General features: G+C 31.6%; 1 protein-coding gene across 3 annotated transcripts in view; it reads right to left on the bottom strand.

Moving 5' to 3' along the window:
* The window catches only part of TRHDE (thyrotropin releasing hormone degrading enzyme), a 336,531-nt gene that overhangs the window by 72,855 nt on the left and 248,859 nt on the right, over positions 1–14,817 (bottom strand). For all 3 annotated transcript variants that reach the window (XM_015598568.2, XM_025041040.1, XM_006923754.3), the window contains 3 exons: positions 8,130–8,195; positions 7,304–7,491; positions 1,695–1,783 (listed from right to left, as the gene is read on the bottom strand). In XM_015598568.2, coding sequence (XP_015454054.2) covers positions 1,695–1,783; positions 7,304–7,491; positions 8,130–8,195 — 343 coding nt within the window. The remainder of the gene's footprint in view (positions 1–1,694; positions 1,784–7,303; positions 7,492–8,129; positions 8,196–14,817) is intronic.

The following is a 14,817-nucleotide window of genomic DNA, read 5'->3' as shown; positions in this document are numbered from 1 at the left end:
TGGCTATTGGTCAAGAAAAGTTGTGACATTATTCTGGATACTTTATGTGGAATAAGAGGACACCATGAATAACAGCATGCAAATAAGTAGGGAGTTAGAGGAAATGGACCTGGGAAAAGCATCCAAGAAGAATCTGACTTGCTCTGAATCCCTGTACTGTCTAAAAGTGAAGCTTTGGGCTGGTTCTGATGTTTGATCAGAATCTTTGTGTTCCTCTAATTTTCTCATTTACATTCTGCCTTCCAATGAGAAATGTTTTACTTTACTTCTGAACACTGTTCTATTTCATGTTCCTAGCAATCCTATGAAAGTATGACTTCATTCTTACAGTTGGATCATTACAATAACAACTCACTATTTCACTCATCATTTCATAACAAATTATTTAGATAAATAAAACAACTACGGGGAGGTAAAAGAGAAGTATAAAGACAAATAATACATAAGTGTAAATTCAGAATCAATATATAAAATACTAACTCCAAGAAGTGGAAAGAATAGATTATAATAAACAATTTAAAAAGAGAAATAACAGTAAGTTTTAAAGTAAGCATTTCAATGAATCACCACATAACACGTGAATGTTTTATATACAATAAATATAAATGAAAGCACATATATTCATAGTATGTGATTATGTGTTAAAATATAATGGCATAAATATTTGAATAGAAATTCAGCTGGAAATACAAGTGTTTATATTTCTGGCAAACAGATTAGATTCTGCTGTAAGAACATCTTATATATATGTGTATATGTATTTTGAGCACTGACATCTCCCTTATAATAACAAGACTGAGGAGAATAAACAATATTGATGTTATTTATTTACTTATACCTCACCTTATTTCAAAAAAAGATACGCAGCTGTTTAAAATAAAATGATGCCTATAAAATAGCAAGATAACATCAATTAGCAGAAGATAAGAAAGGACTCAAAAAAAATAAAATGTGGACATACACCATCTAAATCTAAATTAAATGTTATATAAAATGGTAATTGACTTTTTTCCAATTAATGAAAAACAGAAATAAAAAAGACCTGTTTCACATCTAGCATAAAGGTTTTAGATTGGATTCAAGAAATAGCTTTCTGACAGTAAATTGAAACAGGTCATTCATTATCTTATTTGAAGATATTCAGAAACAGAATAGAATCTCATCTTTCTTGCTCCTTGAGAGTTGACACTACCTAGGGATGGTTTGATGAACTATCAAGACCCCTCCCTTCTGGCCTCATAATTATCTAATTTTGTGAAGAATATTGCTTCGCTCATTCTTTAAAGAGCCAGTCTGGTAAAGAGAAGATAGCAGCAAAATGGAAGTAAAAATGTGGGCTGTGTTTCAGTATTTGGTATACTGTTCTAGTATACCAAATATGAGTTACGATTATAATTTAATTTGATTTGGAATTATTAAAATGATATAGTTTAAAACAGCTAAAATTAGTACTATAAATAGTTAATTTTACATTTTCTCTTTACAATCAAAGACAAATAAATTTAATAATTACATAGGCCAATTAAAATTAGATTCTATAGAACTTACTCTATATTATACTTAATTTCATAGAAGTGAATATCATTTCTCTATAATCTCTTTTAATTTGTCTTATTCACATTTTTGTAACAGCTGAAACCAGCTAAATAATTATCTGAAACCAAATGGTTCCTCAGGGGAGAATATATATTTACCTGATTTGTTAGACACCCAAATAATTGCTTCTGAAGACACATGGCTTCTATTTCCTACCACAATAGTTAATGGAATCTGCCACAGGTAACTGCAAAATAAAAGAGAAGCTTTAATAATAAAAATGGTTATAACAAATAAACAAACATGCACTATGCACCTTCTTTGTGATCTTTATTATTCTCTTTAGAGAAACTAAAAAGAAAAAAGAAAAAATTCCCCAGTCATAAAAGTAGAAAATAAGTCAAGAAGATGAATTCAATTTTTCAAGGCCACTAAGCAGACTTGGCCTCTAAGAGTGTTCATTTCAATTCAAAAGGGGAACTGCCAACAAAACAATTTATCTTGAGGAAAAAAAAAATTTGCATTTTGCATTAGGAATAAAAAGTAGCTAAAATCTATAAATCTGAGCCACACCATATATTGATTAAAGTCTAAAAATAACTCTTTTTTACTTGTTTCTGTATTAGATTAATAGATATTTCAGTGGTTTTATTCATTTATATTTCAATATTCTCCTTATTTATCTAACTATTCTAAAAGATACTATTATCGTATTTTTACAGAAAGTTTAATACAGCATACCTAAAGTTATTCAGCTAAGCAGAATAACTGAAAAGTAAAATTAATCAGATCCCCCTAAAATCCAGATCAATACAAGGAACACTGTGGGAAACACTTAATGCTCTGTTTTCTGGAATAGAATATCCAAATTGATGCGTAAAATTGTCTACCACCAAGCAGAGATCATCATGAGTCTCAGACACTAAAGAGAAGCATTTTCTAGAATTTGATTTTTTATAGAATAAGAATTGAGGCCTATACTTGTATATGGAGCAATATCAACTTAATCTTAGATGAATAGGATATGCTAGATGGTATTACAATAAATTCAATGACCACATAGTGTTTCATTCCTGAAAATATAACCAGATTATTCTGACCTATCATTGTACCATTATTAACAGGGGTAGCTAACAATATCCAGTATGGAAAAAATATTTCTCATTTTAAAATGTAAAAAAAGATACTGTGTGAACTCCATAAGTGTGAGAATAAGTGGAGAATTGAGAATTTTTTCAGGAAACATGTTTGAGGTTATACAACTAAAAATGTAATGAATATGTCTTTTGTGGGGTGGGAGGGATGGGCATCTACTCTAAATCTGTTGTGTGGAATTTGATTGTTTTATCATTTCATGTTTCCCATTCACAATAAACACAAATTAGTAATAGTAAAAAATTCAAATGGAAGATAGAAAGAAATTCATAACTTTTTATCAACTGCTATCGACAATATGGAAAGTCAAAATATGTTTGATTCTAAATTTTAAAATTACATGCTGTATTAAATAAGAGAAACATTTCTCAGTGCCAGCTATGTAGAGACACAATGCTGTACTTCAGTGGACTCCACAGAATTGGTCAGGAAATAAGCAATCTATAGTAGCCAAACATATTGATTTTTTTAGATAGAATTAGTGAACAGAACTCATGTAAGCTCTTTAACAAAAATCTCCAAGCTCCTAACATAATGTTAAGAATTTGCCACAAATATTCAATAATGGATTTACTGTGAGAAAAACACAGAGGATCAATATATTTCTTTAACAGCCATTCCCTTAAAAAAAAAAAATACTTTTTAAATTAGTTAGAATAATTAGTTAAGAAACGACAACACCTGACTCTGGATCTAATTCTCAATTTAAAGTCTGAGCACATTTTTGTATACCTGAGATCTTGCAAAAGACTGGAAATGGTCAGCATTTCATAAATTGTTGTTGAATTGGATTGAAATAAAATAAAAGAGACCAAATCAACTATAGGTAAAACAGAGATTAACTTTATGAACTTGACTTTTTAGTACATATTCTCCATTTTCAGTTGTGTCAACTAACTTATGAAGTCAAAGAAGTCTCAGTTAAAGGGCAAAACATATATAAAATTGAAGACTTTTTTAAAATCCTCAAGGATAAATGTGTCTTTTTTGTAACCTGGCCATAAAACGTGTGTGTAACATTATTTGCCCCTAATATAAACAAAGATAATTTGAATGTATTTAAAGTGTATTCTTCTAAGTAATGAAACTAGAAGTTATAATAAAAATTGGTATATTGAGTTTTAGCAAAATTCTCTAAAGTACATTTTAATACTTTTAATACTTTCATGTTATTTACAATAAATTCCACATGCATACAGGAAACTTCCTAAATGGCAGACATTGCATTGCATAACTGTTCAGATGCAAAAAAAAAAAAAAAAGAAAAGTTAACTATAAGGTATTGGGATGCAAACATTGGGCATTCTGAAAACTTTTAAATAGACATCTATATTTTTCATAAGAATGTTTTTGTACTCTATTCCATGTGTCTGTGTGCATGTGTGTATATATATGTATGTACATACATATACAAGCACACAACCAAAATTTATACTTTGTCACAAAGACAAAATAAAAATTACAAATTACTAAGTATATCTGAAAATTGTATTAATTTCTGAATTGTACTTTCAATAGTATATGTTATTTTTTATAATTTTTCAAACAACAAGTATTTAGTCTTTTCACAAATTTCATTTTAAAATCAAGGAAAAGTGGTAATTAGTTGTTTTATAGTTACAACTTGAAAGACTGAAAGACATTGAACATTGTTGAGTAAAGAACTCTGTGTGGTATGCTATAAAGAAATCTAAGACATCAGTGAGTTATGTTTAAAAAGAGACTAGAAAAAAGTACTTGCGAAATTAGATTGTAACCCAGCTGCTTAACTTAAATTTTAGTCATTTCATTCCAAGCAGAAAAAAACAAAAACAAAAAAATTGCATTTGAAAAGACCCCCCAAGATATTTTTTTTCTTTAATAGTTCCTAGGACTACCTCTCTTCATCAGTAATTCACATTTTTATAATAAAGCAATGTTTATTCTAATCATTTTAATGTAGAAAAGAATACATATTTATCTTGAGTGAGAAATCCTTTTTAAACAATGGTACTAATATTAGTGAAACATTAGTGTAGATGCCAGGAAAAACTGTTCAAAAGTGGCTGTTATCAGGTCAATAACAAAAGGAAAATATGACTATGGTGATAAACATGATTCTCTGTAGCACAGAACTCTGAGAAGTGTATAAGGAGACATTACTTAACATTGCAATGTATTAACTTTATAAAGGAAAAAAGCTATATAAATTTATAACTTCCCAAATACCAAAATTCCGGCAAATATTTCATTAACTTTTACATATTAGTTAATTTTATGTAATTATTTGTTATGTAAAGATCTTTCTTTTCTGTGCTGTAATATAGCTACTATACCCAGAAATATAATTACTATGTAAATTAAAAGTGTTCTACACATGTTGTAGTGATATTCAAGTGTTCTCTGCAAAATTCAAAACAGAATTGGTTATATTGGCTCTGAAAATATCCACAATTCACAGGATTTCTGGCATAGACTGAAATTATGTTTTACTACATCAACTGTTTGCATTGTATAATAAAGATCTAGGAAAGCAATATATAAAGGGCAGTTAGAATTGATATTAAAGCTTTGAATGCAATGTTATAGTAAGTTAAATGATCGATAATATAAAACTGAATACTAAATTTTCATCTGTAAGCTCTATTGTTTCAAAATAGACAAAATAATTTTTGAGATTAATAGGATGCTATGTATTATCTTACTCTTAATATTTTATATGCCAAGTTCTCAGGGTTCAAAATCATCTATACGAGTTTTATAACTCCAGCAAAAGCAAAGCTCTATAAATGTTTCATATAGTTATACAGCCTGGGAGGAAATTTTCCTTTAAAGAGTCAGCCTTGTGGCTGGCTGATACATCTGATGAGTGTCATAAGTTGACAGTATTTTTGTTCAAAATTTGTTCTGTCATCTGCGTGTCCTTTATGTTTTTCTGCATCAGTGACACTTGTATCAGATTGATCATTCTCAAAGGCATGGCTGAATCTCTTTAACTTTGCCACAGTCAAGTAGTTTTTATGTACTTCCTGGCAAGGCCAGGGTTTATGTCTAACCAAGTTTAGCCTGGAGCCAGACCGTGGACAATCAGAAGCAGCATTTGGTAGCTGTGGAGAATCCAGGCTGGGTGAAGACGTGTTGACAGATGGACAACATGGATGGATCTTGAGAATATCATGCTAAGCAAAATAAGTCAGACGGAAAAAGTCAAGAGCCATATGATTCCACTCATATGTAGAATATAAAACTGAAAGCAACAAATGAACAAATAAGACAAAAAACAAACAAAAACTCATAGACACTGACAACATATGGTGATTACCAGAGGGAAAGTGGGATGAAGGTGGTAGAAGAGGGTAAAGGAGGTCAAATATGTGGTAATAAAAGGAGACTTGACTTGGGACAATGTAATATACAGATGATGTATTATAGAGTTGTACTCTTGAAACCTATATAATTTTATTAACCAATGTCACTCCAATAAATTTTAAAAATTTAATAAAAAAGAAGTGTTAACAGAGTCAGGCCCTGTCAGTGTAGCAAGGCAATATGTATTCCAAAAGGTGCAAACAATTGGATTACAAAAGCAGTTTGTTGAAGGCCTATACGCATATAGCAGGAGATTTAAGACAATGCCTTCCTAAATGAGATTCCAAATTTAGTCAGCAGAAAGTATTAATGAATTTCTCAATCACTTCCACCTGTAGCCCATCTTAGAGCTAGGCTCCTTAGGAACTATTTCCACTCCTCTTAGAGATAACGAAGAAAACTTAGTGCATACTTCACATCTCCTAGATGTTGGTGGGTGATAAAGTCACTCCTAGTATTTCAAGGTAATAAGAGATGGCATGATCAACCTAATCCAAATACTTCATTTTATTTATTAATTTTAACCTCCATTCCTTCCTGTCACCCCAAACTCTTATCAGGGCACCTAATAAAAAATGGAATTGAATGATAAAAGGTCTACTATCTCAGCCTTTAATAAGACACAAAACACTAAGAAAACATAAAGTAGAAAAGAAACATGTGGTGCTGAATTATCAGTAATTAAATAAGACTATCAAAAGTAAGTTAAAGTATCAACAAATCAAAATTCTACGTATTGTCTTTTTGGTGTTTTTAATACTTGGAACATTTTGGAATGAATCTAGTTTATGTTCCTTTGGCTCAGACAGTATTTAGTTGTGTTTTGTTTGTTTGTTTTAATTAGTCTTTCTGGGTTGTTAATTTCTGTTTTCTTCTATTTTATAAATCACAGTTTATTCAATTCCATTTAATTTACTTCAATGCATCTTAATTTTCTTGCATCCAACATTTACAAGGAAAAGTAAATAATCACATGTGATCTTCTTAAATCATCATAATAATTTAAATTATGTTTTCCTAAACAAAATAATTTAGGTGTGCTATTATCTTGATGGTTAAATATCTGGAAATGGGAGTAAAAGAGGAATGAAAATGAAAATACCATATGTAATTAAAGAAATAACATATATAGATAAAGAAATAGATACTTTATTTCACTTAAAACATTTCAGGTTTGTGATATCAACACTTTTTAAAATATGAAAATGCAAAGTGAAGCATAAGAATAAAAGTAAGTTTTCAAGTAAAAAAAAAAGAGTTGTACCTGTTATTCTGAAGTGCAGGTGCTTTAGTTTTAGTTCTGATGTCATAAATAAAATGTTGCTGGGTAATTATTATCCAATTTTCTGCTGTTGTATTTCCTAAGATAGTGATAACAGGATAACCCATCTGGAGTGTCCATTGATCCATTACTTCTTGTATATTTACATATTTTCCATTCTTTTTTAAAGCCTTTATAAACAAAATTGTATAAATTAGTTATATAAACATGAATTGTAAACATAATTAACATTCATCATTTTCATTTTTACCTGTATAATGTAACGAATATGAAAACATTTAAAATCAGTGAAGCTCTTGTGTTAGTAAAATCAGTCTTCTTGCCTTATGTTAATCTATATGTATATGTTACATATAAAAAGCTTTATTAACATTAAAGTTTTAACTTAATGAAAGATAAAGCATATTTTACTGTTAAAGCAAGTACTTACAGCATTAACTATCCCAATACGTCTAGTAACAAATTTAAATATTTGGTATTCACACATAAAAAAGTCTTTAAAATGTTAATATTTATCTCTTTAACATGTATATCTGATACCATATTAAAATTATATTTCAGAAGTATTGTCATGTTGAAAGTAGGCTAGATATTTTTTACTATATTCATAGTTTAATTTTAAACCCCCATTATCTTTAAAACATAGTTGTAATATACCAAAAATAAAACAAGAAAAAGTAATATGAGAAGAAGAAAAGTATAAAAAGCAAAAGCAAACTGTCGGTGTCAATAATAGTTATTACTCTTTTATAAACTCAATTCAAATAATCAAGAAAAGGTTTTGGCATTTGAGCTTCTTATACTTTACCTCTGATAGTGTATTCCACAGGTCATTTCTAGCAGCATTGCCATACTTATGAATAGTTAAATAATCCTACAAAGAAGGCAAAATTGTAATTACAATTCAAAGGCTAAGCAATTTTCAGTAAACACATTTATTTCTCAATTCAATTAACCATTTCCATTTGTTGGAATTGAATTAACACAAAAATAAAGACATACGGAAAGATAAAGAATCTCATTTTAAAATATTCCAAAGAGATTTAACTATAGCATATTTCTTAATTAAGTCATCAACAATCTCTTAGAAATTATTAATCTCTTAAAATTATTTTCATAGCCATCATCACTCCTTATGGATTGATTTCCACGGTCAAAGATCTTCTTCTAATTTAGCAAGTTAATCTTGGGCAATTTTGAAGAAATTATCTCTGCAGTGAAATATATTTGGCAAAACTTTCTAAACAGATTTGCATTTTGAAGTGTTGGAAAAAAAAATTTTGTTTTATGGAATAAAACAATAAATGACTGACTGATATATGCGATGTAAAGAGGGATTGCTTTGCCAAAATAGTGATGACTGTCTCCACAACCTGTCTAGTTCCCTAGTCTTTCTGCAAAGGACAGCCTGCCTAACTCAAAAATGATACATATTTATTTCCATAAGTTTGAAACATATTAATATGTAATGAAAAAAAGTCAATCCTAATTTTATTTAATATTTTTGGGCTTAGGACTTCTCATTTCCCATTTTAAGATCAATCATGAGTAGTTAAACCTACATACTTTCTATCTGATTCATGTCTGCTCCTTCCTGTGAAGCATGGTTTATATCACTGTGAATGTGTTATTTAGTTATGGCTACTTGGCATTATTTTTTTCTGAATCCAAAGTAGAAAAATGAATAAGAAATAGTGTTTTATATTATAAAACAGAGTTCCTTCCTTCATCTGAAATTCCATCATCTTTATAACATGTAGGTAGTAGACAAGATCCTAATTTACATCGCAGTACTGAAACTGAAAAAAAAAAAAAAATGCTGACTCCTTTCAGTACTTTGTGTAAAGTGGAATACTTTGAGGATAATTAAAGTTGGGAAAGCAAATTTTCTGAAATACAAATTATAGCACCTGTGACAGATTCAGCTTTGTTGGCAACTCACACAGCCCAGTAAATGGCAGCTCCCACTGAATCAGACTTCTAGAGATGCGATGCCCAGCACTAGCTTAGCAACCACAAATTCATCATCGTCATCAGGTGTTACGAATAACTTTATGGAAAAAAGACAACCTGAATGACCAATCTGAATCCCAATTTTGGTTTTGGTCAGGCCATATGAGGCATTTTCAATTAGAACCCAGGGATCTGGATTCAAATAAATTATTTCAGATTTAATTGTCAGAATTGTCTTTTATGCTTTTTTAGCTCTTAAATAAATAAATTTGGGAACATTGGGAATTATGGAACATAAATTCGAGTTTTATTTTAGTGATGCTATAATAAAAAGTATTAAAATTAGAACTATTTATTATTAGTTTGTGTTTATGGATAGTGCTGCTGGGATAATTCAAAAGAGAGAAAAAAAGGAGTTCTACATGGACTTCGAAAGGTCCAATACATAACTACACATTTCTCTTCACAGAAAGATCGTAAAAGTCAAATTGTTAATGATATGAGTTGACCTTGGCCCAATATTGATCAACAACTCAAATTCTTGGTTCCCTCCACAATTCAGACTGAAGTACAAATTTACATATCAAGCAGGTCGAAATGGCGATTATGCAGGCTAAGGAAGCAGCTCCAACTTGCCCACCTCAGTACTCAAGGCAACGGCTTATCTTTCTGGGCTTCCATCAGTCCCAATTTTTGGGTGCTATTGGAATTCTACATATGTCAACATTTTTTCCAAAAAAAAAAAAAAAAAAGACCCAAACATTTTCATTGGTTATTTTAGCCTTCCTCTTGCACAAAAATATTCATATTTTGAATTAAGGAAATTTTGCTTTCTCTTTGTAGAATTACAAGAAACTTAAAGAATAACAAACTGTGTAAGTTTCTCGTAATTCTACAAAGAGAAAGCAAAAAATCCTTTATTTATTCATTCATTCCACAAAATGTATGGTGCACTTTGCATGAGACAGCTTGCTAGGTGCTGGGGAAACAGCGTTGGAGAAAGGTTACTGAGAACAACTACAAATACTGAGATGTGATTTGTGGAGGAAGGTTTCTGTGACTGAAACTTAGAGATCTTAATACAATAACCACTTGGCAAGATGAATTCAAACATTTGGTATATGATGTTTCTTTTAAAACTACAATGAGTATAGAAATGGCTGCAGTTGTGAATCCGACATGGAAATTTATTTATATTTAAGTGTATGAAAGCCAGTCATCAGATTTGACATCGTGATACAAAGTAGTTTTTAATATTAAACTGTTAAAAAAGAACTGTGAGTTCTCTACAAAAAATACTTCAGAAATAGCAGAGTTGTTGAAAAGAATAAAACAAAGATGACCACTAGAATATTCTTAAGGGACATAACCAACAATATAAATTGATTAAAAGTTAAAAGCCTATTAAGATACATGAAGTGCAGAATAGATGGCTGTAGCAATGCCAAGCATTACATTCCAATATGACATGGCACAGAAGAAAGAGACAGAATTACTTTCTGAGAATCTCTTTTTTAAGAATGAGGAAAACTTCCCCTCAAATGCTGCATCAAACTCTCATATTTCTCATTTGTCAGAACTGCATTATGTGCTCTAGCCCAAGTGTGTTAATGAAGCTTTAGAGAGAACTGTGTTAGTATTGCACAAGGCAGGACTCATCCTGTGATGTATATGGTTGTGTAGAAGAGGTTGAGAATCTGAACAAAACCAGAATTTGGTTAATAAGAAAGAAGAGGAGACTAGTTTATGGGTAGACCACCAACAGTTTTCTCCAGTGAGACAGGAGATGCAAGTCTGGACCTCGATGACATTTGAAAGTAGGATCCCTTTCATTTGTAAGACTAGTCTGGGAAATGTCAAGAAAATTTGGCATTGATTTTTCTGACTGTGTGACAAGAAGATTGAAGCAAGGATTTGAAATATTGTTCCTTTCTGCTAAAAATAACTGTACCTCAAAAAATTTGCAGTGAGTGTTTATCATTCCTTTGGCTTTCCAGCATTTAAACACCACTTTTGTGTGGGGGCAATAACTCACAATGGAATCTTGGAGGAAAGTGAGGGATCTGCCTTCCACTTGAAAAGGAAGGAACAAATTCTTAAGTATTTCCTCTCCACTCTCCTTGGCTAAAGCATAGACATGTGCCCTGGCCTCAGACAAGTGGGTTCTTCATCCCAGGACTGTGAAATCTACAGAATCAGTGCCAAGAAGAAGGAATCGTTGAAAGATTATTTCCTATGACGGTGGCAATAAGGTTCCACAAGTAACCATGCTAATGGCAGCAACAGAACCAGCCACTCCTGTGGCACAAGCTTGACTAGGTTTCTTAATTTTGGAATCTCTCTTAGCTCCTATTATCTGTATTCTAAGCCTGATTCTTCAGCTTTCTCAATGATTCCAAGGGCTACCCTACATTCTGCTAATAAATTCCTTTTTGCTTAACTAGTCAGAGTTTGTTTCTGTTGCTTGCAACCACAAACCCTGACTTATACAACACTAACAGGTAATATAAACAAAACAAATAAAGACATTTAAAATTTTATTGTTAACCTCAGAAAGAAAAAAATAGTAATTATTTCTCACAATTTGTACAAACCAAAAACAAAGAACACCCAGTTCTATTTAATAAATCTACTAGTCTTTCATTGTGTTATGAACCATAGGCATGGAGGGTGAGTCAGTGGAGGTGGATACTTAAAGAAAAAAGAGAGATAAACAAGAAAGTTGAAGGAAAAGGTGTGAAAACTCCACAGACAGGAGTGCAAATGAGTAACAACAAAAAATAAAATCATGCGAAATTTTTGTCTTAAACAAAGCTCCTGGGAACAACAAGCTCTAAAATTAAATATTTCTAAGTGTGTGCATTATTAGAGTAAGGTGATCTTAAAGAGATTCATGGACAAAAACAAAAGCAGATTAAAAGCTACCAGATCACAGCAATGTCACACAAGGATTGAATAAAACCCATTTGAAGCCTGGCCCATGCACTTCAGAGGATGTTTTCTACATTCCCTGACCTTGAGAAATAGAAGCAAGGAAACTAAAACAACAACAGATGAACAACTAAAACACAAGAAACCTAAACTACAGATCAAGATATTATTTTAGTTAATACATGAAGACTATTTGGAGCTTATGAGATTAAGTAAAAATGAGTAGCGAAGCATTGAAAAAGCATTATGCAAAACAAAAGAATGTTTACATTTTAATTCTATTAGATAAGAACCAAGGGTGAAAAGATATAAATAATTATTCAACCTTTATTATCAAATTATAACAAGTGTCCAAGGAGAAAACTCAGTAATATAGAAACCATTACCAAATATTTTGAGGTACAGTAGTTTATGGCCACCAGACACAATAAAAAAATTAAAAAGAGGTGGAAAGTTATTTGAATACATAGAACAACAGTAGTTGAAATGTCAGTTATCACATTGTTAGCATGCCATTCTGATTTTGACTTTCAAAATGTGTATTTAACCCGAATTTACTTTTACAAGTTGCTTACTTAGGTATGAGTATTCAGATATTTCTCTAGGAACAAAAAGTTATTTTGCATGTTGTAAAACTCCATTGCTCCACCTAATGAGTATAAATTTTGTAAAATCAGATTTTCTTAAGTGTTTGCTAAATACACCAGATAATCAGAAAATTTTAAATCAAAACTACCTGCTAGCACATGAAAGATTTTTTTGTTTGTCTTAAATTCTGGACAATGGCATATTCTCACATCAGTTTTGTTTTCACATATCTCTTATTTAGTAATTACGGATCATGGCATCAATGCCACAGTATGCAGGCGTGTCACCAGAGGTGCAATATTGCCACTGTCAAATTTGTACTCCATTCTGGAACAACTTGGTATGGTCCTACACCTGTCAGCAAAATAGTGTGAATGTAGGTCCCTAGAGGTGTTCTCGGGTACTAGAATATTCCCTCCTCTCACTTCTGCTGCTAGTTTGAAATATTACTGAGACATAAAATGAATCTATTGGTAAAACTGATGTTTTTGAATTGCTTTTTCCAAATGCCCTGGTAAAGGGCTTTGACCACAACTCTCAAAATAGATAAATTATATCCTGGCTGGTAAAAATATACTGCCTTTTGTAAATCAAGGTGCCCACTGACTATAGGCAATGTACACGAAGTTTCCCACTTCCACTCCTTTTCTCCTCAGGCCTTGGTGCCAGTGATGAGTTGGGAAGAAAATGCAACTCGGTTGAGAAAAAAGTGATGTGTATATTCAGAAAAACTAAAGATTTCAGGCTGATCTTTATCAGCCATATAATCTTGGGTAAAAGGTATCTATTTTGCCTAAACCTTAATTTCTTCAACTGGAAAAAGCAGGAAGTACAGTACTTGAGAAGAATGTATGCAGCAAATGACATGAAACAAGTAAAGTACTTAGAAAAATAACTGCCACACATAGAACCCAAGAAACTTTAGTTATTTTAAGAAGAAAAAAGTCTAGAGTCAATATCTTCCTCAACCCTACCTCTAAGAGAAGCCAAAATGTTCCAGAAGCCCAAAGAAAGGAAATTATGTGGAATAACTCAAAGGAAAAAATATATGAAATTTTTTAAAAAGTAAAAATGCTAAAAAAGATAACCGTGACCAACACTTCTTCAAACTTGAAGAAAGCTTTGAATCCTTCCCTCATCCAAATCTAGAAAAGGAAAGAGACCTGGAGGGCCTCACAAGTTGTGCAGTCTAGCACTGTGTTTTACACAGAGCTCACTAAGGTGACAAGACCATTGATGAATTGCTAATGGGATGGAGGCGCTAAGTAGGCTGCTCAGCCAAAACAGCCTTCCTGGATGGCATGAAAACTGCAAAGACAGTAATCTTCAGATGACCCAAAAGGCATGATCTGAACAAAATACATACTGAACACTCAAGCAACACGTACCGTCTCACTTTTTCTTTCCCATTCACTCATCAATCTACTTCTTGAAACCAATACTACAGCATATCAGTGTAGATGAGAACAGAGGGCTCTTCACCATATGTTCTGGACTGAAATGTTCCCTAAAACATTCTCATATTAATGGGCATGACATAAGTGGGACTCAATAAAGACAGATTAAATTTCCCGTATGCTCAGAAATACATGAGATTTTTTTCACTTACTGTTAAAATCACATATACTTGCTAATATATTGTTTACTGTTAACATTATTAAAGGCAGGTATGTGTGGATTAGAGCCTTCCTGTCTTTATTTCCTGATTATCCAGCTTTTATTTCATAGTTCGTTTTAATCAATTCCTAGCAAATAGCCTCATCTCTTCTGCAGCTCTGTCCTTCAATTATACTAGCTGGCAAAACCTCAATCCTGGATGAATCCAAGTATGTGCCTTTTCCAAACCTGCACTCATGCAACTGAGCATCATAGGACAAAATATTGCAAATGAGCATTTTAGTATTATTATAAGCTTATAATCACCAAACTCAAACCGACACTCAATACAACCATGACTTCCTACTCTTCAGTCCTCTCTACCACCCAGCATTATCTCACTTTGAGCTACTGATCTTACCTCAAAA

The sequence above is a fragment of the Pteropus alecto genome, unplaced genomic scaffold (assembly GCF_000325575.1).
Source record: "Pteropus alecto unplaced genomic scaffold, ASM32557v1 scaffold76, whole genome shotgun sequence".
Classification (NCBI taxonomy): Eukaryota; Metazoa; Chordata; class Mammalia; order Chiroptera; family Pteropodidae; genus Pteropus; species Pteropus alecto.
Note: the sequence above shows the minus strand (reverse complement) of the source record. Positions and strands in the feature narration are given on the sequence as shown.